Source organism: Hypomesus transpacificus, chromosome 5 (genome assembly GCF_021917145.1).
Source record: "Hypomesus transpacificus isolate Combined female chromosome 5, fHypTra1, whole genome shotgun sequence".
NCBI lineage: Eukaryota > Metazoa > Chordata > Actinopteri > Osmeriformes > Osmeridae > Hypomesus > Hypomesus transpacificus.
Genome location: NC_061064.1, coordinates 3894557 through 3920914, shown reverse-complemented (window position 1 = coordinate 3920914; position 26358 = coordinate 3894557). Strand labels below are relative to the sequence as shown.

Sequence of the window (26358 nt, the reverse complement as noted above, 5' to 3'; positions counted from 1 at the left end):
AACCTTGACCCACTCCAGGTCTGCCTACGCCCTGATATGTACCTGAGCTCTCGTCACTACCTGTCGCTGAGAAGATATCAGGGACTGATGTCAGTTTTCTTAGGATGTGCTAGTATCCCCTAGCTCTGTTGCATGGTTAGAAGAAGTACAATGGGCAGGCTCCTGTATGTAAGTGCTATGGGCTCTCACCTCCTGTACTTACAGGCGTCATTAGGGTCATTTCCCCCAGCAGACACACTATACACAGAGGTCAAAGTTTAACAGTGAAGCAGGAACATACGTACCAATGTAAACCTGAATTTCTAAGCGGGAGGTTAGATATTACCCAGGGGACGGCTACCCAGGGCCAGTTAAGACACTGTACAGCGAGACGCAGAGCCGACAAGGAGATGAGATGAGTCTGGATAGTCCAGTTAACTGAACTGAGTGCTTACTTCCCCCCCCCTCCCCCTCCCTTCCCCCTCCCCCACCATGGCTGTCCGCTCTCCGGCCGACGGGGCAGGAGACTGGCTGGTCTGGAGCCTTTCGCTGTGAGGGGTTCCCTGAACATTGTGGTCTTCCTCTTTTCTTTTTTGATTTCTTTTCCGTTGATATCCATGCATTGTCTCATGAGTCACTGCCAGGGAGAGTTTTGTGTCTTTTTCTCTTGCATTTTGTGAATCTAATGATGCACTTATGTTGCCCCACTTTTCCCTTCTCTTCATACCTTACCTACTAAAGGAGGGAATACCACTTTATTGGTAAGTGGATGTTAACCAGAAGGGAGTTAAACCAGAGTAACCATTAAAAAAATTCAAAGAAAATGGGTCGCTGTTCACATCTCAAGCAATTGTTCAACAGGAAAAAAAAATATCCACAAACAGCAAATTGAGTAGCAGACGATTTGTTTTTGACTCTGATTCGATTGACTCTATAATTGTGAATCTTTATTTTGTTCCTTCCATTTCTGTGATGTTCTGTCAAGTTGTCTACTCTTTTTGTTTTGTTACATATTTGTTTTTGAATCATTACTAAAACTGAAGAAGTCCTCCTTTTCTACTCTACCAAGTCTGTAGATCTCTCTCTCTCTCTCTCTCTGCTCTTATATTTAATTTGGTTTATCCAATTTCACATTTTCTTCAGCCTTTCTCCCTCTTCTTTCTAGTTTTTTGTTTCTTTTCGGGATTATGATTTCTTCGACTCATTATGGTTTTGCATGCCGAGTATTGCATGCGCTGCACCATAGAGGACTGTCTATAAGCCATATGGAGAAAACCTAGATCTCTTCTTTTAGATGTTTACCTTCTTTTGCCAAGTACACCGTAGCGCTCAAACACCGCTGTGAAAAAACTCTAAGGCCCTGTTTTCCTTTTTTTCTTTTTTTTTCTTTTTTCCTTTGCTGTTTTTTTTTCGTTTGTTGGTTATCCTTTCTCTACAGAAGCTCAGATCCCTGACTGCTGGTTCTGCACTGCTGTCGCCACTGAGGGATCACAAGGCCCACAGCGCCCCCTACAGGAGCCCAGGAGCACATGTAGGCCAGAGCCAGGCTGGGGAGGCTGTGTGCGGAGCGGGCAGGCCGGTGGGCAGGCCGGCGGGCAGGGGGAGGTCCACGTCGCAAGCGTCAGGGAGGAAAGGCACTCGGCAGAAAGCTCAGACAAAGAGCTCGCGTTCTCCCGCGCACAGCAGTGACTCAGCACACTCGCAACGCAACCAGCCCCACAGAGGGAGGAGCTCTCACCACAGGAAGTGAGATCACACACCCCCACCACGCCACAGCACCTAGCCTCCTCTCACCTCTCGTACCTGTTGACAGTCATTCCACTTTGACGACACCTGTAGAAACAAGAGCTTCAAAGGTAGTCAGTCATGACCTCTAATGTCCCCTTCCCGTCCCCCCCCTTGTCCTCCACCAGGACTAAAGGAGGCCACTCGTCCAAGCGGCACCACCGCGCCCGGGGGCAGGGCCACCACCGGAGCCCCTCGGCCTCGCCGGGCCGCCACCGCCACGCGTCCGACAGGAAGAAGAGCGAGTCGCGAGGCGGGCTGAGCCTCCGGCAGCGCAGCAGCTCGTGGAGCAGCGGGCGCTCGTCCTCACGCTCGCCGTCCAGAGACAGAGGCCCCAGCAAGGCCAAGTCCCCCCACGCAAGGTCCGACCGCCGACCCCCCTCCCCCTGCCAGAGAACCACTGGGTTGGGAGGAATCATTCAGGGAGTCATTGAGGCTGATGGTAATGTGTGTGTGTGTGTGTGTGTACGCAGGGAGAGAGACAGCCCTCACCACTCTGACGAGGACAGCCGCGCCCGGAGACGTTCCCGCAGCTACTCGCCCATCCGGAAGAGGAGACGAGACTCCCCCAGCTTTATGGAGGCTCGCAGGATCACTAGGTAACACCTGACCACACCTGACCACACCTGACCACCCCTGACCACCCCTGACCACCCCTGACCACCCCTGACCACCCCTGACCACACCTGACCACACCTGACCACTGTACACCTGACCACTGTACACCTGACCACTGTACACCTGACCACTCCTGACCACTGTACACCTGACCACTCTACACCTGACCACTGTACACCTGACCATTGTACACCTGACCACACCTTTATAGACCGGACCACACCTGACCTGACCTCACCAGTCCAGACCACACCCGACACTTGCAGCCTTTTGGTACCAGCATGTCATGGTTTTTAAACTGTTACAGGTTTTTGTTCACACGTCATGTTATCAAATGTTTATGTATGAGAAAGAATCCTCGGTTATCCTCATCTATGGTAGCAGCAGTAAAGGGTGATGGTGACATCTATGGTAGCACCAGTAAAGGGTGATGGTGACATCTGTGGGAGAGTCTATTAAGATATCTCCTTTTTGCATGTTGAGTGTGACTTCCAATATTATCTATCATGCATTGTCAAATACATTCAAGGTGTTATAAACGGTACAAATGAATTGAGTTACTGCTGTAACATCTTACGGAGAAAAATATTGGAGTAAATGGACAACTAATATGTTCCGATATATTTCCTGTGCCAGTTCTTCTCCATAAAACCCAGGTGAAATGTTGCTCTCTCGCTCCCGTGTGAAGGTCCCTCAATGGCAAGACAGCGGAATGTTGCTGAGGTGCCGGCAAGGTTACCGTGGTAACAGTTGCCGTGCAGCCGGACTCTACTAGTTCGTCTCCTGAAGCTTGGTGAAGCATAGCAGCCAGTGAACACACTCCCTCTAGAGTAACGCAGTCCTCCTGCCTCGGGCTCTCTTGCTCCCTAACGCTCCTCTTTGGAAATCGACTTCAATATACTCACACTCACGCTGCTGTCACAGATATGTACTACTAATGCTGCTACACTGGGGGTTTTCGTCTTTGGCAGAAATGCTATCAAGGTTGTTTATTAGCGACAGTTAACACAGCTCGTGAATTCAGCAGTACATTAGATCAGGCAGCTGAACTACCTTGATAGTGTCTATGTCTGACTGAACTGGTTTCCACTGGATTTCTGTGCTCACGGCATCTTAACATCTCAACTTGCATCTGCTCCTCTAGGTGATAACATATTTCTGTTTGGGAGCCCCACTCACTAATGAAATGTAACATTTAATGCTTTTAACCCATTTGCGTGTACAGCGCGTGTGTGTGTGTGTTTAGACATCTTCTTACACAAGCAGCCGCTCTCTTCCAGCACTTGTCAGTCTGACTGCAGCACCTTGTCTGAAACCCCCTCAGATCTGCCCTGAGATCAGCTCCAGTCCACTCACCCCAGACGCCTCCCACAGTCGTCTCCCAAAGTCCCGGAATTCCACAAGATTATTCTACAGTTTATAAAACTGAGAGTACTTGGAAAACCGAAAGCAGTGCTGGTGGTTGTAAAGATCCGCTGAGCAGCAACGGGGCGTTCCAACAGAGCTGCTCTCGGGGCAGTTATCAGAGCGGTGGTCCTTCTCACACTAACCTGTCAGCGCAGTTTCCAATTCCCCGCCTTAACCTCCTCCCCCTCTCGCCCCCCCTGTCCCCCCCGTCCCCCCTCCTCAGCGCCCGGAAGCGGCCCATCCCGTACTACCGGCCCAGCCCCTCCTCCTCCAGCTCGGCCAGCAGCCCCTCCCCCTCCAGCCGGAGCCGCAGCTACGACAGCTACAGCAGCTACAGCCGGAGGAGCAGCCGCAGCCGCTCGCGGAGCCCCAGCCGCAACCACAGCTACTACAGCCGCAGCAGCTACGACAGCCCCGGCTTCTGAGGGCGCCCGGAGAGAGGAGGCCCAGGGGAGAGGTCGAGGGGAGGGGCCCAGGGGAGAGGTCGAGGGGAGGGGCCCAGGGGAGAGGTCAAGGGGAGGGGCCCAGGGGAGAGGTCGAGGGGAGGGGCCCAGGGGAGAGGTCGAGGGGAGAGGCCGAGAGGAACCCTGATTCAGGCGTTATGTATTCAAACCCCCCTGACAGATCCACATACAGGCCCTGGTGTAGCTGGGTCTGCTCTTGTTTCCCCAAGTCTTTAATTACCACAGTACTGAGCTCAAATCAAGGAGAACATGTCTAATATAGCGCATTCATCTGGAATATATTGATATCGGTGGATGCCACACACACAAGCAGTGTAAAGCCACGTTTAGCGAAGGTGTCAGAAATGTATTGATCATGCCTAAAGAACAAATCTATAAGCACTTTCTCTTAATATTCTTCCATGGCCAAAAACATAACCGACAACAGAAAACCCAACAAAGACAAACAAAGATATTCCAGCCACAGTGACTCTTCCATGATTCCTGGTGGTAGACAAGGCAGGTGGACGGAGAAGCCCTCGTGTGTCCTGTCCTGTTATCATCCCCCCACAGACTGCTCTGTTTTAAAGAACCGAGAGATCAACAAAAGCGAGAACAAAGGTAACGTTGCGATGACTTGGTGGGACGCAACCAAGGAACTGCCGATTGTTTCGTTTTTTTTAAAGATGTACGATATGTGTCAAGCTGTATAGATCCCAACTGTAAGTTCTGGCTTGTAAACTATGCACTGTATATTCATGTGATTTGAGGAGGCTTATCGTTAGATGGCTACCTAGCATGATGCATCAGGAGAAAGGCTGCTGCTTGGGTGACAAAAACCACGACTACAGATCCCAGGATGCATCTCTCCCCCCTCTGACCTGTGTGCTACTGAAGCAAGAGGGACAGAAAAAGTGACGTGTTATGTACTGTCAAGACTCCTTCCTGTGTGTCACGTTCTGTCTGTGGACTGGCGAGGGGGAGGAGTTCCCGCTGTGTGAATACTCCTTCCTGTGTGTCACGTCCTGTCTGTGGACTGGCGAGGGGGAGGAGTTCCCTGTGAATACTCCTTCCTGTGGAGCCCGCAGTACAGGCTGCCCCTGCTACTGCACAGTCTACACAGACATCCATGCACTTGTGTGGGTTTACATTGGAACCGCAGTTATTTATTGATCTATTTATGTTTGATTATTTATTTATTTATGTATCTATCTATTTATTCATATATTTATGTTCATGAAATGTATTTAAGTGACTTGATCAAGTCTTGAGGGTCCTGTTTAATCTTGAGCAATCAGCAGCAGATGTATTCACATATTTGAATATGCGGTATATGCGCCCGTTTATTTGAGAAAAAGGCTTCTGCTGTCTCCGAGGAGAGGTGAGAACTGGGGTAGCTGTCCTGGACGTGTGATTCATCAGGCTTGTAAAAGGCTCAGCTACAGCCTTACTGTACAACTAGTACTGTAAAACACTACTGACCCACACAGCCTACAGCAGGCCTGCTGCCATTCCTGGCTGGTTGGTTGCTGTTAATGCAAAATGTTGTGCTGTTACCTGTATCCAGGTACAAGCTAGTCTCAATCTTACGGAGGTCGTCTTTTTTTAGCTCCTAGAACCCTATGTCAAACTCCTGCTATAAGATTGGTCAGCTGGTCAGGATAGGACCAGTGTGTGATCTGGTGTGAGAGGGACACAGGGCCCCCCGCCCTAGGCTGCTCTGCGCCCGCCCTCGCCCCCGCTCCGTGCTCCTATCAGAGGGCTCCTGGGGCCAGAGTCCAGCCCAGAGTCCAGCCTGACAGCACAGACTCTGTGGGCCCACGGTCTCTCCTGCTCCTGGTCAGTCTGAACTGAAGGAAAGTCAGCGATGCAATCAGGGAACACCCTCAGTCTTCCGTCCCATTGGTCCACCCTCATGTCACTCGTGTCTCCCTAGAGATAAAAACGATTATCTCTATGGCTGTTGCATTTTAAATGTGACCTACAAAGTTAACCAACTATGATATTCAACAAACCTAGTGTTCAGTCATTTAGAGTACAACGGCGCTAACCTTTGGATTGTATAAAAGTCATTAGTATTAGTGAACAAGTTATTATACTGGACAATAAATATAAACTCTGGAAAGTATGATTCCTGTGTTGTCTTTCGATCTGTATGTGCAACTTTCTTCAATCTTGCTCACAGTGCTACGCTGCACTGCACTAATATACCTACAGAGGGCATTTCAGTGATTACTAGATTAACAATAAAACGCCTGGAATGGTGTCTGCTATATCTGTCAATACCAAAACCTGTGAAAGATGCATCACACTGAAAACATTCAGAAATGTGACAAGTAAAATAAACAACATTGTATTGGCCCTCATTCAAATAGAAAAGGCCTAATCTTTTAAAGCAGCAATGAGAGGACTACTCTTGCCACGAGAGTCCTTTCCACAACAAAGAACAAGTGAGGGAATACTAATTCAAATCGGCTCATAACATTCTTCCACCCAGTTGTGATAAAGGAACCAATACAACGCCTTTGGAAGACAATGGAGGAGTTTTAATTAGGTTTGCCATGTACAACAAAACAACAGAAGTCATGCAGCACTAAAAATAATTCAATCAATCATTTACATTTACATTTATTCATTTAGCAGACGCTTTTATCCAAAGCGACTTCCAAGAGAGAGCTTCACAAAGTGCATAGGTCACTGATAATAACAACAAGATAGCCCCACAGCATTGCGGGTAGTCAAAAACAAGAAGTACATATTGTGAACAACCAAAAAATAGTGCTAAAGGGAAGAAACCATAAGAGCATGTAGTTAAACAAGTTAAAAATTACACAACATTAATCTCTAAGTGCAGGTGTACCTGTAGGAAAGCAATAAAAATAGGATTAACTAAAAAAAGAATACAACAGTTTAATCAATGATTCAATCAAAACATAAGTAGTAAAACAAAAATATGACATGAAAATATGTTCAATAGGATATTTACAAAAACACTAGTCTTGTGCTAGTCTTCGTAAGTTGCTCTCCAACTATTGTGATGACCCTTCACAGGGGCTAGACGGTTTGAAAAGGGCCATTTGGTTCAATTGTCCAAACATGGGGGAGGAAAAAAGCCTTCCTTTGTTATGTGGTTAACAGAATCTCAAAGACAGGTGGGATGTCTCCCCATTTAAATACAGACCCCCTCCCTGGTCAGGATAGGACCAGTGTGTGATCTGGTGTGAGAGGGACACAGGGCCCCCCGCCCTAGGCTGCTCTGCGCCCGCCCTCGCCTCCGCTCCGTGCTCCTATCAGAGGGCTCCTGGGGCCAGAGTCCAGCCCAGAGTCCAGCCTGACAGCACAGACTCTGTGGGCCCACGGTCTCTCCTGCTCCTGGTCAGTCTGAACTGAAGGAAAGTCAGCGATGCAATCAGGGAACACCCTCAGTCTTCCGTCCCATTGGTCCACCCTCATGTCACTCGTGTCTCCCTAGAGATAAAAACGATTATCTCTATGGCTGTTGCATTTTAAATGTGACCTACAAAGTTAACCAACTATGATATTCAACAAACCTAGTGTTCAGTCATTTAGAGTACAACGGCGCTAACCTTTGGATTGTATAAAAGTCATTAGTAAACAAGTTTTTAAACTGGACAATAAATATAAACTCTGGAAAGTATGATTCCTGTGTTGTCTTTCAATCTGTATGTGCAACTTTCTTCAATCTTGCTCACAGTACTACACTGCACTAATATACCTACAGAGGGCATTTCAGTGATTACTAGATTAACAATAATACGTCTGGAATGGTGTCTGCTATACATGTCAACACCAAAACCTGTGAAAGATGCATCACACTGAAATGTGACAAGTAAAAACATTGCATTGGCCCTCATTCAAATAGAAAAAGCCTAATCTTTTAAGGCAGCAATGGGAGGACTACTCTAGCCACGAGAGTCCTTTCCACAACAAAGAACAAGAGGGAATACTAATTCAAATCGGCTCATCACATTCTTCCACCAAGTTGTGATAAAGGAACCAATACAACGCCTTTGGAAGACAATGGAGGAGTTTTGATTAGGTTTGCCATGTACAAAACAAAAGTCATGTAACACTAAAAATGATTCAATCAATCAATGATTCAATCAAAATATAAGTAGTAAAACAAGAAATTTGATATGAAAATGGCATGAAAAGATGTTCAATAGGATATTTACAAAAACACTAGTCTTGTGCTAGTCTTCGTAAGTTGCTCTCCAACTTTTGTGATGACCCTTCACAGGGGCTAGACGGTTTGAAAAGGGCCATTTGGTTTAATTGTCCCAACATGGGGGAGGAAAAAAGCCTTCCTTTGTTATGTGGTTAACAGAATCTCAAAGACAGGTGGGATGTCTTACCATTTAAATACGAAGAGCTGAAGTGTGATGAAATACAAATTAGAATAGGCCCAACTCTTGCTTTCCCACAGTTGTGAGAGACCAAATGTGATGTCTTTAGAAAACTGTCAGTTCTTCCTCTCCCACTAATGTGGCCATGCATCTCAGCAAATGGCCAGATGGTGTGAATCAGGCCATTTGGTTAAATAGTTTGGTTCAATAGATAAGGAATCCTCCATCGCAACCCCCGCTGTCCTGTGGTTACATTCAAGCTACCCCCAAATTCAAACATACAACATGACTACGTTTAAATCAGAATGTGGTTTAATTTGCCATGTAGTTTTACACAAACACGGAATTTACTGTGACCGGAAGGTGCAAACAATAAACATATAGGCCTACGGGTGTTATCCTGTATCTGAGATTATATAACGTGTCCAGTAAAGTCACGGAAAGTAAACTATTCTGATGCTATCTGCATGTCCCTCACAGGTCCATGGTGATGCGAGGCGTTGTGCCATAGGGCCCTCAGAGGGGCAACCTCTCATGAGTGTGACAGTACTGAGTCAGCAGAGAGGTACAGCCGTGGCGGACACAGCCTGCCTGCCTGCCCACGGCCCATACTCTGGCCCGACACACGCATGTTATATCGATATGAAGACCCGCACATATGAAGAATCTGCCAAGCTCTGCAAAAACACACATACGTGCAAGGACCCTTCAGCAACTCCCTTAATATGCACAAGGATGCAGAATTTGTCGCTACATCCTAAGGGCAATCAGAGTGTATAGGTCCGCAGTAATAGAAATTCAATCCACCAAACTTACAAAGTACGACTCAAAAGATAATCAATAGTTTTTGATGAAACAATATTTCTAACCTTAATAACTTCACGAAAATAGTATTGGATACAAAATAGAAACACTTCTGTAGTATGGAACTGGAGAATTGTAGACAGAAAGGAGAGCACCTGCCTGTAGTTTAAACGGGAATGCGTTTTACATCTAGGTTACTTACTAATGAAATGACAGAATGAAGTAGGCTACATATTAGCCAAAATAAAACCAACTAGGCCTACTTCTTAATTGAATTTGATTAGCGTCACCTGTGTGCACAGAATATAAAGTTAATTTTCAAAGTCATATGACACGGGGTTAAACTAATAACAAGGAGGCACAAAGGGTTATCTGGCAAAAAAGGTAACGTGGGCATTTATCACAAACATCTAAAGTAGCCTGGAATGATATATGGAGCTCATGTAAGCAAGTTTGAGGTCTCGACAGTTATTTGTGTATTGCAATCGTCTCGTTCAATACAACACTGGCAACTTCCAAATAATCTAGGAGTCTAGCATAGCAAGCCTAACCGCTCTTGGAAGATGGTGTCGACATTAGCAATCACATTTTACTTCATAGTCGTTATCATGCGACTGTTTTGCTGGTGGGAAATCAATGTGCTCCATAGAGCTGCTTCTGAAAGTTGATTTCACATTCAGTAGTAGCTAAAGTGCCTTATCATTCAGCCTACCTATTTTTATGGTATTAACTGATTTTTGCAAGTTAACATGCAAGCGGATGAAAGGTCTTAAACACATGAGTGGAGGCATTTACACTTATTGTAGTTTTACAATTGCTTCAAGGCCTTTGTTCGCGGTTGGATAGCGGGTAGCTTCTGAATGCACTCTAAAACCTTCCCCAAGTGTGAACGTTATTGTAGGCTACTTAATGTCTTACTTACTTAAACGATTTTTTGGGGGTCTGTTTTCCCCTACTATGATGGAAGTTTGGGGGGCATTATACGTGTTGGTGTTATACCTTCCTGAAATCCTACTGATAATGCCACATCTATAAGGCATACTGGAACTGCCCGTATTGTCCTCTACCAGCCCATGTCACAAACGGCATATGTGCGTGTATAGCTGCCGGGTCTCTGGTTTTGCTGAGTATGTCTGCTTACAGCAGACTCCCAGATTCCTCTGGGCCTGTATCATGTCAGGGCTAGGGAGGAGGGGGAGGGGAAGATTACAATTGTAGGGAGGAGGGCTTAACAGTTCTGTGAGAGGGGTGGGTCTGTGCTTTAGATTCCATTCTAATGCTACGTCTGCTATGAATAGACCTTCTAGTTGCTTCTATAAATATCTGGTAAGGGGAGGGGTCTTGGGTGAGAAGGGAGGGTGCTTTTGACGGGGGTGGGGGTATTTGTGTATAAAAGGCCTCAGTTTAGAAGCAGTCAATACTTTCCGGCAAGGTTTTGACTGAGACCAACAGGGCCCTCATCTGCAACCAGCAACTTGTCTTTTTTCCTGCTCAACTCCAGGCCTTCTGTTCCCTTCAGCAGCAGCCATGACTGAGAGACACGTCCCCTTCAGCTTCCAGCGCACCCCCAGCTGGGACCCCTTCAGGGACTGGTACCAGGGCAGCCGGATCTTCGACCAGGCCTTCGGCATGCCTTCCCTGGCCGAGGAGTTCCCCACCTTCCCCAGCGCCCACTGGCCGGGCTACCTGCGTCCCAACCACATGGGACCTGATGCCATCATGCCCCCCACCATGATGCCTCATATGCCTCACATGCCTCACATGCACCACCATGCCTCCAGCCCCCTGGTGCACCAGAGCTCCATGGCGGGCCAGCACCCCATGATGCATGCCCAGGGGCCTTCCGCCTACGGCCGCACCATCTCCCGCCAGCTGAGCAGCGGCATGTCTGAGATCAAGCAGACCCAGGATGCGTGGAAGGTCTGCCTGGACGTCAACCACTTTGCCCCTGAGGAACTGGTGGTGAAGACCAAGGATGGAGTGCTGGAGATCACTGGTGAGTCCTTCCTTCCTTCCCTCGCTTTTTAATATTTTATGACACTGGACTTAAGCCGAATCCGAATACTCCCCCTTGGCCCACTTGGCTGATGCCCTTTTCAGATGAGTTCATACTGATGTTAAACACCCTTTGCTTAGTGTTCTTTGCTATGGGGTCATGTACACTTGCCTTGCTGAGTTTTACTTGCTATTTAGAAAAAGATTTGTGCTTATGTGGAAAGCTGTGAAAACACTCGGACTTGATGTAAATAAACATGGTATTGGGTAGATGCAGGGTAGTCTGGGTTGCGTTACGGTTACATCGTGTCTATGGGACGGGAGGAGACTTACTCTGCCTGATGGATGGGATGGTCGGAACATTCCAGAGTAACGAGAGCTCCGTAAAGAGCCTTTAGTTACTAAAGGATCACAACGTTATGTTGCTGAAACTCAAGAACCTGTAGAGAAGAATACTTTTTCTGGGACCCACTCATGAGACCAGGGAGTCTGATATGGATGGTGAGACTCCTCTTTGAATCCCCAGGGTGTCTCTGGGCACCTAGTAATACATTCTGTCCTAGCAGGGGTTTGTAGTTGTGAGTCAGTGTCCCTCTGTTACTTTAAATGGACTACTGGTCTAAATCCAGGGTTTTATTAATGTTCCTCTGGGAGACATGGTGTACTTACGGCAATGTCCTTTATCTGTTTGTCATAACAAACACCAACTGTCAGTAAGGGGGGGCTGTATTTCAGCACTGGCATGTCTCTGTAGGAACTCGATGATGGGCTCAGAGGTGCCACATGTACAGTATCATGCTTGGGCATGTTTCAGAAGGGGGCATATAGATACCAGGAGGGAGAGGAGAAGGGGGGGGGGGGGGGGGGTGTTTTTGGGCATATATGGAACATGTGTGATGCTAAAAAATGCCCCTGTCTCCAGGCCGTGAAGTAGTCCAGGAGCGTTCAGACAGGCATCACATGGTGTACATTTCTGAGAGAGTACAGGCCCATGGGAGAGATGATCAACATGTGTTCTGTTGAAAAGGGAACCAATTAAACTGCGTCTGATGCCACCCCCAGCCTGATCACTACCACTCTGCTGAAGCAGCGTTGACACTTAACTCCTGTCGTCCCCAGGTCAGCACGAGGAGAGACGTGACGAGCATGGCTTTGTGTCCAGGTGCTTCACCAGGAAATACACGTGAGTAGCTTGACACCATCACTACACAAGTCATACACAATTGTTAATACTCATACCTGGTCTGTTAGCTGGTGGATTAAACCAGCTTTAACATCTATCCAGCTGAAATGGATTAGATCTGCTCTATGACGAGCGAGTATAATTGTCCGTATGGCACCCATTTTTTTCATAGTACCTCCAGATCATCAACACTACAGAAATGGCTCATTAGTTATGACCCTACAGAATCTGTCATTCCCTACATGGATGTTGATTTTGTCAGGCTACATCAGTTTCGTGTGGTTGACTTGGATTATACATTGACTACTGTGGATCCCACAGGTTGACAAGGCCTGTCGCTGCTAGCTTGGTTTAATAGTCTGTTTTTAATGTTGGCTTCAGCCCCAGTGTTTGGAGAATCCCTCAAGCTGGGCTGCATAGCACACTGCTGCCACCTAGGGGCCATAGCAGGCGTGATGGCTGTTTTCCTTTGAGTCAATGACAAGTAGTCATTCATGGAAGTGACGCCATAACGATCTGGTGTCACACCCTCGTCCTTGTGTGACGGCAACCTGATTGAGCCGTTTTCCCTCTGCCCCACCAGCCTGCCCCCTACCGCCAACATGGAGAAGGTGGCTTCCACCCTGTCCCCCGAGGGCGTGCTGACCGTGGAGGCCCCCCTCAACAAGCAGGCTATCAAGGCTGCAGAGATCAACATCCCCGTCATCGGCAGCGGCTCCAAGAACGGCCAGGCCATGCTCGAGGCGGAGCACAAGGAGGAAGAGTGAAGCTCGTCCAGAAAAACCGACCCGCACACTTTCAGCTTCGTACAGGTGGCTTGCTAAGACGGAGGGAGGGGGGGTGGGGGGGGTGGCTGTCAAATCGCTCAATGCTGCTTTTTTGTGTAAGAGCTCAAACCTGCACCCATGTTTTAGCAGTGGTGCCCAGGGTGGCAGTAGGCTAGCCTGCTCCCTCCCTCTGTCTTTGCAGTGAGCCAGCCTGGGCTGTGTGTGCATTGTCTGTCATGTCCTCCTGTCAATCACACTTTTTTTTAAATCAAAATACCCAGTTATCCCCCCCCCCCCCCCTCCAATACACACACCCTCCTCATTCCAGTGATGCGGTCAGAAGGATCCACGATGTTGTCTGCTGCCTTTCCTGCCTAGATGAGTGTGTAGGTCCTACAGTAACTTCAGAGTCCTGGTCCTACTGCCGGGGTCATCTGGAGATGCTGTGTCTTCTCTTCAGCTGTCTGTAGTTGTATTTGGAAGGCTGTCCCCATGCAAACCAAGAATAAAAAAAACGTTATTTGATCTGGCGTGTCTGTCGAACTTGTCTCGTAATGTGAGAAATGAGAGAATTTGAAATGCGGTACATGTAGGCTGGTGTCTTATTATGGCACGGTAACCATAGTTTTATGGCTGGCTGCTTGTATCTGCAACATTCATTCAATTATTTTGTTTCAGTCTCCATTCTCAGTTGCAGCTTACAGTATTCATTCACACGTTAATGCTCCTAGTCAGTGCTTGGCTGCAAGGGTTTTCTATTTATAGTCTCTGCTATGCCCTCAGCTTCCGGCTCATTCTCTGGCTACGCTGGGCAGAAATCTGAGCGCTGGGGTGTTATTTGGTTCCTATACAGGAACACTTTAGGGGCCATAATGGATTGACCAGCAGCAGTGAATGGGTTGGTTTCCCCCATCTCTGATTGGGGGCCATCCAAACTACAGCTTAGTCCCAGCCAGACTGGTATTTCGCACATACACAACACATAGCTGTGATAATCAGTGCAGAGCATCTGTCCAAACAGATGCCCGGTTTCTCGATCTTCCATAAATTCCGGGCATACACTCCCTTATACATCCAGGATCTGTCCCGAGCCCTACTCTATACACAGCCAACTGCCAAGGATTCACACAGACCTACTTCAGACAAGGCAGCCGTCTCCAAACCACTTAACATGTTGACATCCCCCCCCCCCCCCCCCCTCACACGACATGACTCACCATTTCCCTTATATTTAATGCACGTCTAAATTATTCATCTCTATCCCATCCATTCAACAGACGCCCAACCCTGGGCCAGAGTGGTGCTCTGTGTGTTTCTACCCTGTGGGAGACTGGTAGCAATCGGCCTCGCCCTCTGATTGGACGCATTCTCAGCATGCTTCATCCTCGTCTGACGGGCCGAAGTAGGCCAGCTCTCAAAAGGAAGCTCTAATGTGATCTGGAGACAAAGTTTATGTAGAGGATAGAGATTAGTATCCATTCTCTTGACGCTCCGGTCCGCAGTACCGTTATGGACTGCAACAGCCACATCTAAGGAGCCTAAACTACCGTCTTCACTGTTCCACCTCACAAGTAAAGAAAAGGTGAATCTTAATCGGTATCTTCACATTGTGTTCTTTTCACGGGAACAAATCAATTCCCCCTTGAACCTGTCTCATTTGAGAATCTTGCCCAGAGCGCGTTCACCTCGGTAGACCCAGACTGCACCATCAGCAGAGCTCCGTCCAAAGTAAAAGGCGAAAAATGGAGAAGTGCCAGGAATGCCGCTCTCTGATGACAGACTTCGCAGTTCTGACCCGAGTGAGGCAGGGGTCACCTTCACTGGGCCACGACTTGACAGACGGACTCCTGCAGTGGTTTTTCACCGGGAACGATGACTCAGAGTCTGTCTGCATGTCTGTCACAGCTACCGTGCACCTGCTGGGACAGGAAATGGCTCTCAGATACGGCTGTACAAATATACCTCGGTGAGACTGCATAGTAGCATTATAACCCTCCATTGCACCAGGTGTTGGGATGCGGCTGGAGATGTGTAGTGAAAGATATATTTGAGCCTGTGTGCATGCGTACAGTCCAAGAGTTTGTGTGTGTGTGTGCATGGGGTGATAGTTATATTAGGAAAGATGATGACCTTTGATAATCTATTAAGAGCAGGCTCTTCCTATGTGTCAGAGTGAAAAGGTCTTGTCAGACTGAGACATGCTCACCTCCTCTCTACGGGGGGGATAGCCCTGTGATGACTTCCCAAAGTCTGAAAGTACGAAAGTAAAGAGTGACTGGTAGACCAATCATTGCTCAATGATCATCCGCACAGTACACTTAGACACAAGTTGTTCTGCGCTGGACTAACAGAAGATGTGTGGCAGAGATGATGTTTGTGTTCATGTGCAGTTGAACATGGAAAGTATCAAATTGTAAGTCACAAATAGATGTTGAATAGTGTAACTATCTGATCTCTATTCACAGTGAAGCGAAGCACACTGTTTACAGTTACACAATTATCAGCTTATTGATATAATACAAACTGCCTGTTTCAGCCCACTCACTACCACAACTACATAAATAACAAAATAAATAGCTTTGACATTTTAATTTGAACAATATGCGCATTGTGCTTTGCTAAAGAGACATAAGAGTATCCATTTAAAATCCGCCTCTCCTGCACCAGGTTTTGTATTGCGGTTGGAGATGTATGGTGAAAGATGCAAGACTCAGCTTGCGTCTGGTACTGTATTGCGTTGTCTATCCCTAGCAACAGCAACGGGATTGGCTAGTGCCGATTCCCTGTCCTAGCCACTATTGGCTGACTCCTTCACCATAGGAAAGGAGAATAAATCATTTTCGAAAATAAATTACAGAGAACCGCTTTTGTGAGTCACTGTAGGGTAATTGATTGGATTGAATGATTTGCCTTTTGTTACTTCGAAGGTATCTGTCTGCTAATTTAGTTTGTTGTAAGTTATGTGAGTAACCCCAGATGGGTTTGAGGTTTATAAGTGATGTCCTACCAACAGTGGTCTGTGGCTGCTTGTTTAGGTTGTGTAAATGAACTAATGTGGTCTTCTGAAAACATGCCTGTTCCACACATACTGAGAACCTTTGGAACTCAAACAAAATATTTAAATGTAAAGTTAAAGATACACCAGAACTCATTGTGGTTTTTGTGTAAGCATGACTTGTTTCTCACCGTGCTTGAACTAAACATCAGCAACCCTAGGAAGTGATGGATGAAGGTAGCACCCATTCCTCTGGAGCGGAAATCTGTCCACCATCAATTCTAGTTCCCCGCACAAATACTCTACTGCTACATCAAGACCTTCTCTTCCCCAGCCTTCGATTTACCGTAGAACCCTGTTCCAGAAATCAATAACTACTATGGGGGAAATGAGCACAATCTGCTTACGGATGCCCTACTGACTCCATTTTACTCCAGCAAATTGTGCACATGACTTTGAGCAGAGTGGGGGTTAAGCCCAGTTTGTGCTGCATGGAGTAGCACTGATTCAGCATTATGCTATCTTTTTGTCATCCAGAGGTAATCTAAGCTGTCATTTCCTATAAGTAGCATGGCCTTGAACTGCCAGCCTGCACTATACATTGTGACTGACTTCAAGGTGAACACACACACCCAAGCCCCAGTGTTGAACGAGATTTGTGGAGAGAGACAGGGGAGCAGGTACATTCATCAAGCTCAAATAATCCAGGATCCAACAGTTTTATTGATACATACCAGTGTTGCATTCAATGCTGGGCAATACATTGGGTTTTAGCCATGGTGGGATCGTCCTAATATTCAGATGCTACAGTATCATCATTGTAAGATACAGAATGATCAGTGGGTTTAATAGTTGTCGAAAGTACAATTCAGTCAAAACCACCAGAGTTTACTTGAACTAATTCAAAGGAGACTGAGCCTCGGTACATTTGTAGCTTCCATCACAGCGTTTGCAGAAATAGGAACACAATAACATACTGTCTTTTTATTCATCATCATTGAATCATCTTTCATATCGGTGAAAACATGGTGACCATTGGTTATGGAAACGTAAAGTGGTTGCATCAGAAAATTAAAGAGGAAAATACAAATGGTGACACAAATAAATAAAGAAAAACCGTCCCACTCATCCTGTGGTTTCAGGGCAGCCACACATGTACCCTGACTATCCTCCGTGTTAGTTGGACATGCCATTATCTGGTCACATCTCACTTTCCAGGGTTTTGCAGCTGGGGGGCTATCCAACGCGACAGTAGTAGATTTCAATCTTAATGTTGCCTTGAATTAGCAAGCATCCAGCTTTGAAATGGCTGCCTAACTGTCAGTGATGACCACATGCCAGAAATCCGACTAGAAGCAACATTTGAAGGCCCCCATGAAACTGAGATGGCCCCAGAGGATGGTTTAAAGCAGCTGTGCATTCTAATACTACTCTGTCTCTGCAGTTCCTGTCCCAACATCTCCCAAAGAACCATGCATCTTAGTGAATTACTGTTTCCATTTCAAAATACCTATCTATCTTTCTATCTATCTATCTATCTGTCTATCTAAATATTCATGAACAAATGTACAATTACACTAGACTATAGAATCAACAGTGTCCACAATTTACACTGTACACACAGTACATTATATTAAATCCATTATATATTATACTATGAAAACTCTTCATATAGTTATATTTAGTGTACAATATATACTCATATGTCTGCCTGTCCCATCTTACACAATATAGCCCAGACCATGAAAATTGGTCTCAACAAATTCTTCAAAAATGACAATGAATGCGAAGCACATTTATAAAAAACAAAGCCCCATGTTGAAATGGATTACATAATTGTCGAATTTAAATATAGTTCAGGGAATTTAATCATTCAAGATTATTGACTTTGTCAACACTATTTCTTCCGTTTTTTTCTGGTTCAACCATTAATAATTCACATTTAAGGTCACGCATTAGAACCCTGAAAGTGAAACAAGTGTAAGAAACAAATGATTCTCCATGAATAAACCTTACATAAACACAGAGCCATTCTAGAAACATCTCTGCATAATCTGACAGAAATGGCATAAACAAAAAAGCTTATAGACAAACAAAACATAAATCTGTTATTTTTTTTCAAATTATGTTTTTCTCCCCTCCCCTCTGTCAGCAAAGAATTGCATGTCACCACAGAAATGTCAATAACACATCAATTTATTGTTAGCAATCACTGTTTTGGTATAGCATACTTCAGAACATGGAGCGAAGAAAACACGGGAGAGAAAAATCGATCAAAGTAATAAATAGAAAATAATCAAAAGTCTACTAATTTCATATTTGTATGAATACATAACATCTACAATATAAGTTAATTAAGTCAAGCTACTGTATAGAAATATTTTACCAGCATGCACATAATTGTATTATGGAGAATATTGGAGCAGTTTAACACTGAAGAGACAGTATTATAGGCAAGTGCATTTCTTGGCAATTGAACAAATGGATACAAAAGGAAATCCACAAACCTAAAAGTTACTTTTAGATAATCTTACAGTTGACATTTCCAGTGCTCTATCCTCAAATTGTAATTAGTCCGTTAATAGAGCGTTTCCTGTCGACTCTGTGAGTCATTTCGGGGATGAACGGAATCAAGCTAAATATTTTTAAGCACAAGATTTAGTTATCCTGGGGTAGTAAATTGTTGAATACAATTTTCAGTTACTTCATTTATGCGACTTAAAATGTTTGTGTCTTCTGTATTGTTTGACCCAGGACATTCAATGTTAACGTTATAATAATGATACTCACAATAATATTCAGGTGCCCGGAAAAAAATGCATGTGTGTATGTATCATGAGGATCATGAGATGGATATGCTGTACTGGTTTACTGACTGTATTAAGTATGACTATCAGGGCTTGACACGTATCTAGCACAGTGGGAACAAAACTGGTTATGAATGTTCTGTCACAGAGACAAACAGCTTCCACACAATTCTCCTTGTGTGGTGCAACTTATATTCCATTAAGCTATTATCTCTCAGGTGACTTGTTTCATCAACAACACCTTGTCTCACTCTCAGCAACCCATTTGCTAAACTCATTCTTTTAGAAATGCGATAGCGCCCAAGGTTTTACTCGCTATATAGCTTGATTTTCTTCTTGCTCAAGAACCAAACTTCTCCTAAGATTTTAAAAGCTCCTCCCGAACCTTGTACAATTAAACATCTCCACCTTGGAGAAGTTAGAAGACTATGCCAGCTCAAGGCGGTCACTTTAACCCAATAGCCCCACTGCCTGACAGAACCTCTGCCCTCTAAGTGATGTTTTGGCAACTGTTGCTAAGGAGGGGTCTTATTTTGTTACTTAAGTAATTCTTAAACTTAAATTCTTCTCTCCTACTCCTCTTTGAACTCTCTTTCTTTCACTTTAAATTTGTGGAAAAATAAAGAACTGCAGCTGCGGTATCATCAGCAAAAGTGGCTGCCGATATTTCCACCGGCCCCATTTTTTATTTCTATGAACTTTGTATTTTTTTACTTGTCATTTGTGAGCGCGCGTGTTGTGTGTGTTGGGGGACCAGGAGCTCGGACTCTTTAGTTGTTGGCCTCCCCTCCCTCGTCATCCTGCTGGTCGCTCGTCCACAGTGTCAAGTTGTCTCGTAGCAGCTGCATGATGAGAGTGGAGTCTTTGTAGGAGTCCTCGTTGAGGGTGTCCAGCTCGGCGATGGCGTCGTCGAAGGCGGTCTTGGCCAGGTGACAGGCCTGCTCGGGGGCGTTCTGGATCTCGTAGTAGAACACGGAGTAGTTGAGAGCCAGGCCCAGGCGGATGGGGTGGGTGGGCTGCATGTGCTCCTTGCTGATCTCGTGGGCCTCGCTGTAGGCCTTCTCGGAGGACTCTACCACGGTAGCCCTCTTCTCGCCGGTGGCCACCTCGGCCAGGTAGCGGTAGTAGTCTCCCTTCATCTTTAGGTAGAACACCTTGCTCTCGTGCTGGGTCTCATTGCAGTTCTTGACGAGGAAGTTGTCCAGGAGGTTGAGCACGTCCTGGCACACGGCCTCCAGCTCCTTCTCGATCTTCTCCCGGTAGGCCCTCACCATCTCAATCTTCTTCTCGTTGCCGTCGGCCGAGGTCTTCTGCTCGATGCTGGAGATGACACGCCAGGAAGAACGCCGCGCCCCGACCACGTTCTTATAGGCCACCGAAAGAAGGTTCCTCTCCTCATTGGACAAAGCCTCGTTCAGCTCTGTGACCTGGGGGAAGAGAAGAGAAAGGCAGGTTATAAAAGAGGATCTACTTACAACAGTCAACATGTTTATCCCTCGAGCTTTTACTCTGTGAAGGCAATATCTGCCGCCACACTAGCTCTCTAGGCCGCGATTGTGACACTGAAACAAAGTGAGGCATGTCCATTCATGATTTACATTCACACACTATCTGTGACAGGTTAATTCCATGACCAAGTGATCCCTGTCACTGCGTGAAGTGGGTTAAACCGCGCCTGGAGTGAGATGACATCATCCCCTACAGGACTGCTGCTCATTGGCTATCTCCAGCTCTGAATGCTTGTTTTGTTTTGTTTCCAGAGGCCAGTGTCTGGCTGGAGGATTTAATCCTTTATTTCCCACTGCCACTATGCTGCCTCCAGCAGAGACTTCCTCTCAGCCTCTCTGAATATGATGCCTGTTTGTCCCTGCCTTCCCCACCAGAGCATGTGTTCGAGACAGCTCACACCAAGCCTCTTTGTAAGACACCTCGTATGACTGGGGTGTTAGTCAACCGAACCAAAACAACATCCTGTTCTGAATCTTTAACCAGAGAGATTTTGGGCCATTTGTAAATACTCCAAAATCAGAGAAGCTGAGGACTAAGCTGACTTGATTGCTTGCTTTAAGCTGCTTTGCCCTTGGCCAAGTGGTGGATGGAAGATTTCCCGTTTGAGGATATTGACTTGAGGGTTCCACATTTAAAAACCTAAATGCACACTAACATTGCTTCAGAGGAATCACGTCATTATTGTCAGCATGAACGGTTGAAATATCCAGTAAAGCGTTTTCAATTAAAGGACAGACTATGTCGAGTACCGTAGTATGACGTGACAATGCCATGACAACGTTACCACGCACTACTCTAACACTTCATGAAGCAATCTTGAAATCCCTTCAAATGATCCTATCTAGTTGCCCATCTTAAAAGATTGGTGCATTAGTTTTGGTACAACATCAAAACCTTCATATCGCCTGTCATAGAGATAATAAGGCTGTTCTCAGGCCTTGGAGAACATATCTTATCGTGAAGTAGATCTAGACACACTGTACCGCAGCCAATCCTCCTGACTGGCAGAGTGACATCTAAATCACCTCTGTTATCTCCCCATGTCGTCTTGAGTAATGAGGACGACACCACCTGTGTCTGCAGTGTCACCAGCATAAGAGCTGAACATGCTCTCAGAATTAGCAGTAGGACACTGATTAGATGTTGGAATATAAAAAAATGTCAATATCATCTATGACTAATCCCTCTGGTCTGAGTGTTTATCCGTGGAACTATACCATGTCCTTCATGCAGTAAAAACATTCAACGTCGAAACCATGTTTCATGTCTCCTCCCCTTGCTGGCGGCTGAGGACCAACCCTCCCTTCTGGAGAGATAACCTCCGATTCACAGGGAGGGGCCGGAGGGCAAAGAGCGATCCATCATGCAATCTGCAGTTTCCATGGAAACTCAGAGATGTACTTTGTTTTGGGGTGTGCCAGACTACAGGATCTGGCAGCAGTCGCTGGTCCCAGGAAAGGCCATAATCTCCACAGTCCACTTGGAGTGCAACATGAAACGACCTTGACCTGCTTGTTGCAATTCAAACCCACCCCCACCCAGCCCCCTTACATTCAACATGTCATACAACAAGTTGTTTGATGATCAGCAGGATATCCAAGCAAGCACATGCAACCCAACATTAACACAGACCCCAGTTGAACACCATTCTAAAAGCATTATGTGTTCCAGGCCCCATAAACTTGAGGCCTACCATAAAAATGGCCTCTGTACTGTGTTGTAAGTAGATTTCCTGAAAAAGCAGACAAGAAGGCCAAAACAATTTCTTCAGCCTAGTTTGGAAGGATCAAAGTTGACTTCCCCCTATGTGAACACAGAGCTTAAAACACATACCTGACCACCTGTATCAGTTAAGCTTAGTATGCTATCACCTCAGACATCAAAGTGAGAGGCAACCTAGGGCCATCTCAGTATCTAGGCTACCAGCATCAGGTTAAGCCAGAGCAGCAGTGAGGTCAGAAAAACAAGACCTAAACAATCCTTCTGTAAAAACATGGACGTCTTTGTTTAAGCTGTCTGTGGGCCGGGCAGAAAGGCCCAGCGGAAGCTGTGATGGAGGGCTCACAATAGGGCCCTCTGTCTGCTCAAAAAGCTCATCGTTTGAGCTCACGCTCTCGTGACCCATCCCCGCACAGGCCTGTCAACTTCCAAGCCACTGTTCACACCAACAAAAGCGTAGGAAACACAGTGTGTTCCTCCTCTCACATGGCGCCCCACACGCCCACGAACCTCCACAGGGGTCGGAGTGAAGGAATCTGTCCAGGGAAAGGTGAGGAGGGAGGCAGTGAAAATCTATCTTCTAAGGCCATTATCATGCTGCAGAATACCATCCACCAATGGTGAGATGAACTCGAGAATGAGGATTCAGTCCTGGTCCGGTCCACTCCCCATTGCTCACTTCTAATCCCTCACATGCATTGGCTTTCCTTTTTTTCTTCTCTCTTTCTTCTAAACTGATGTGACAACCCCTCTGCCTCCTCTCGCCCAGCCTGCAGAGCACAGAGGTGGCTCGCGCTGCCTGACGTCACAAGCAGGGCGAGCGGAGATGGCTGGTTGAAGCAGAGAAAGTGAGTAAGGGAGACAGAGAGGGAGAGAGGAGATAGAGAAAGAGAAAATGAGAGCGTGGTACTGGAAAAGTGGGGATGTGAGGGTGCGTGTGTGTGTGCGTGCGTGTGTGTGTGTGTGTGTGAGGAGGGGGATGCTTCAAGTAGCTCTTTGTTGTTATGTAACCATATATGACTGCAGTATTTCATGGATTTTCCCCCCCCTCTGTTGCAGCTGCTGCAGGCTTCTAAAAATAAAACATATAAAAGCTTTTTTAACTCCAAAGACATGAAAAAAACATGTGCTGCTGCAATGGTATGTTTCAGGGCCCAAGTCCACATTTGTGAGGAATGAGAGCTCCACTCTTAAAGGGAGGCGGCCACATCATTCACATGACACAGCACAGAAGGGTGATTTAACCCACTCTCGACTAGGGCAAGACGCCCTTCCCTTTAAACCCAGCCGTGTACAAAGTGGGGTGCACAGCCGGCCAAATATGAATGGCATGCTGGTACATGCTCTCTCTGAGTCACCAGTCCAAGATAGTGAAATAACACACGCCTGAGGCAACATGACTTCATAGGACTGGATGCGTTTGGCCCAGGGAGGAATTAGCCTCGCTTCGTCATTTCAGAGATGGGTTAAACATAGAGACCCCTCCTGCTTCCGGATGGAATCAAATTAATGTTCTGGTGGAGGAAGTGGTGCAGTCCATACAGGCTTCCAAAGGTGGTGGATCTAATGCTGCAAGTCATTGTACACGAAAGTGACTTTACAGTATTGACTTGTGGGGATTTTATAAAACATCAAAAATATTTAGTCATTCGAGGGGGAAATTAAGAATGGACGTAATCATTCCAGAGCTGTGCCACTCTGAGAGCAGCTGCACCAGTAAGAGCTGACTCACAAAGCTCTCCTCCCATGTAGATTTCAAGGAAATACTTGGGAGTCAGTCCAGTTCGAGTCAGTCGGATTTTGGGTTCAGCTGCCACTGGGCAGTTACCATGACTGCAGTGGTGGAGGGATTTCCCTCAGCTGATGGGTGAGGCAGACACACCCCACTGCTGCAGCACGCCCCTCCCACCAGCCCTAATGGGGGTGGGGGGGCTCTGACTCAGCATATATCTGAGGGGTGGAGCCAACAGCCCCCCTGTGACATTACAACCACCTGGTCCTGGAGAGCACGATTCCTTTACGTTACACACATGCTGCTTCTCCCCCCCCCCCCCCTCCACACACACACACACACACTTGTCTTCTGGGTTGACCCTAACTTAGTTGTACTTTTAGAGTAGTAACTGAGAACTAAGACCCTTGGCCTGGTAGGGCAGTGACAGAGTGGACTGTGGCTGCCATATCTGCATGTCTGGTCGTAAACCTTGATGTCCAGACAGGAATTGGTCCTGTTTCTGCAGTGCCACTGAATGTGGAGTAGGCTTTGGAGACCGGCTACATGTCATGAGCCATCACAGGATGTCAAAACAGCCTTACAATGCAATAGGCCATAAGAAATCAATTGAACACCAATGACATTGATTGTTTTCACCCTGCCGTGGAAGGACTTGTTAAATCATAAAGCTGTGTAAATGCATTTTACAATTTGGATACTTATGAAAAAGGCTGGGTACGAAATGGTGCAATACGGATGCTGCACCTTGGCACACGCTGCGACACGCCTTATCAGACAACCTGCTATGCTTGCCGAAAGAGACTGAGAGGCAAGGATGCAGATGCTATAAGGTGTGTAAGCTATAGATGAAACGTGAACATATCGGTAACCATAGATTATAGCGTTCCAGTCTGCACACATTATTACTGCAATATGACAACCACGGAACGTTCTAGAAACAGTTTTCTGGTGCCACCCACGGATTGTAAGTGAAAGGGTTGTAGCGTATTTTACAGATAGGCATTGTTGCGCTGATTTCAATCAAGACGCAGCCAGTGTTGCATTAAACAAAAGCACGGTGCGCAAAAGTGGGTGGTTTTGAAGTCACTTGTGCGGGTAATTGTTTTCTTCACAATATAACCAATGTTTTCGACATCTGTAACTAGATGATTAATCTAACAATGTATCAGCCTTATAACCGAGACCTCATCATCTCTAATTATGGGCTCTGCTACACACACTGCTTGTCCTCTGGCTAATCTACCCTTATGCGCATCATTTGACGCGAGTAAATTCTACGTTCCCTGGCTACATTTCTCTTAACAGTTTGAGAATTGGTCATCCATTTCGCAATTTCTCAGTAAATGTATAAATATGCTGTGCGATAGAAAAAACTGTCAAAAGGCACCGCCCCAAGATCAAACAGTCCGCATTCGGTCCGCTCATTGTCCCCTCAAACACTTTTCAACCTAACCTGCCTCCTAAATGGGGTTATCAGCGCACATTTTCAGTAAAGAAAATCGATTGACAATCTTTCATACATTACAGTATACCCATGGTTTGGCAATGAATCTTGGAATCAAGACATGTATCATTTTGTAATTGATAATAATTTGCATGCTGTACGTGGGGCCTCACAATCAACTTCCCTCAAATGTTACTGTAATGGCATATTGGCCATCCTCGTTTGTGTTTAAGAGATAGCATTTATTATTAAAATGATAATTAATCACGGGTTTAATACACCAAATATGTATCACTTGATTAAAAGATATTGAATATTTATATCCTTAATCATTTTTTTGCAAAGGCTGTTGCTACATCAATTATTTACAGGTTTTGCAAACATTATAAACTGAAGTAATATGGTTGCAGTTATTTATGACACCTAGATTCATAGGAGAAATATGATTCCAGAGCAGAACTTACCGATTTCATGGCAGCTGCCATATCATCATATCTCTCTGCCTGTTCAGCCAGCCTGGCTTTCTGCACCAGTTGCTCACGATCTACCATTTTAGATGTCGTTGATACAATGTGGTTCTAGAATTTTAAGCTAAATAGGAATATGTGACTTGCAATGGAGTAAATGATTACCAGGTCCTCCTGCTGCAGCTGCTCCCTGCTGTCTGCGCTGTCTGCGCGTGCCGACGGGACACCCCCTCCCCCTCGGTTCACTTTCTCTCATTTACGTCATCACCCAAATGGGCGTGCCTTGTCCACAAAGAGTGACGCAACAATCCTTATAAGGCGTCAACTCAGTGTC

At 46.1% G+C, this 26358-nt stretch overlaps 3 protein-coding genes across 3 annotated transcripts in view; 2 read left to right on the top strand and 1 right to left on the bottom strand.

Moving 5' to 3' along the window:
* The window catches only part of srrm3 (serine/arginine repetitive matrix 3), a 52325-nt gene extending 48096 nt beyond the window's left edge, over nucleotides 1-4229 (top strand). The window contains exons 12-15 of the mRNA XM_047020932.1: nucleotides 1418-1725; nucleotides 1893-2126; nucleotides 2238-2363; nucleotides 4013-4229. Coding sequence (XP_046876888.1) covers nucleotides 1418-1725; nucleotides 1893-2126; nucleotides 2238-2363; nucleotides 4013-4214 — 870 coding nt within the window. The 3' untranslated portion in view covers nucleotides 4215-4229. The remainder of the gene's footprint in view (nucleotides 1-1417; nucleotides 1726-1892; nucleotides 2127-2237; nucleotides 2364-4012) is intronic.
* A 6550-nt stretch (nucleotides 4230-10779) lies between these two features.
* hspb1 (heat shock protein, alpha-crystallin-related, 1) lies at nucleotides 10780-13873 on the top strand. Its single transcript, XM_047020457.1, has 3 exons — nucleotides 10780-11399; nucleotides 12518-12581; nucleotides 13165-13873. The coding sequence occupies exons 1-3, from the start codon at nucleotides 10931-10933 to the stop codon at nucleotides 13346-13348; spliced, it is 717 nt and encodes a 238-aa protein (XP_046876413.1). The 5' UTR covers nucleotides 10780-10930; the 3' UTR covers nucleotides 13349-13873.
* A 3175-nt stretch (nucleotides 13874-17048) lies between these two features.
* ywhag1 (3-monooxygenase/tryptophan 5-monooxygenase activation protein, gamma polypeptide 1) lies at nucleotides 17049-26264 on the bottom strand. The gene is made up of 3 exons (XM_047020456.1): nucleotides 26022-26264; nucleotides 17971-20577; nucleotides 17049-17821 (listed from the first exon to the last, which is right to left on the bottom strand). Exons 1-2 carry the CDS (start codon nucleotides 26106-26108, stop codon nucleotides 19921-19923), a joined length of 744 nt encoding a protein of 247 aa, XP_046876412.1. The 5' UTR covers nucleotides 26109-26264; the 3' UTR covers nucleotides 17049-17821; nucleotides 17971-19920.
* Between the last annotated feature and the right edge of the window lie 94 nt (nucleotides 26265-26358).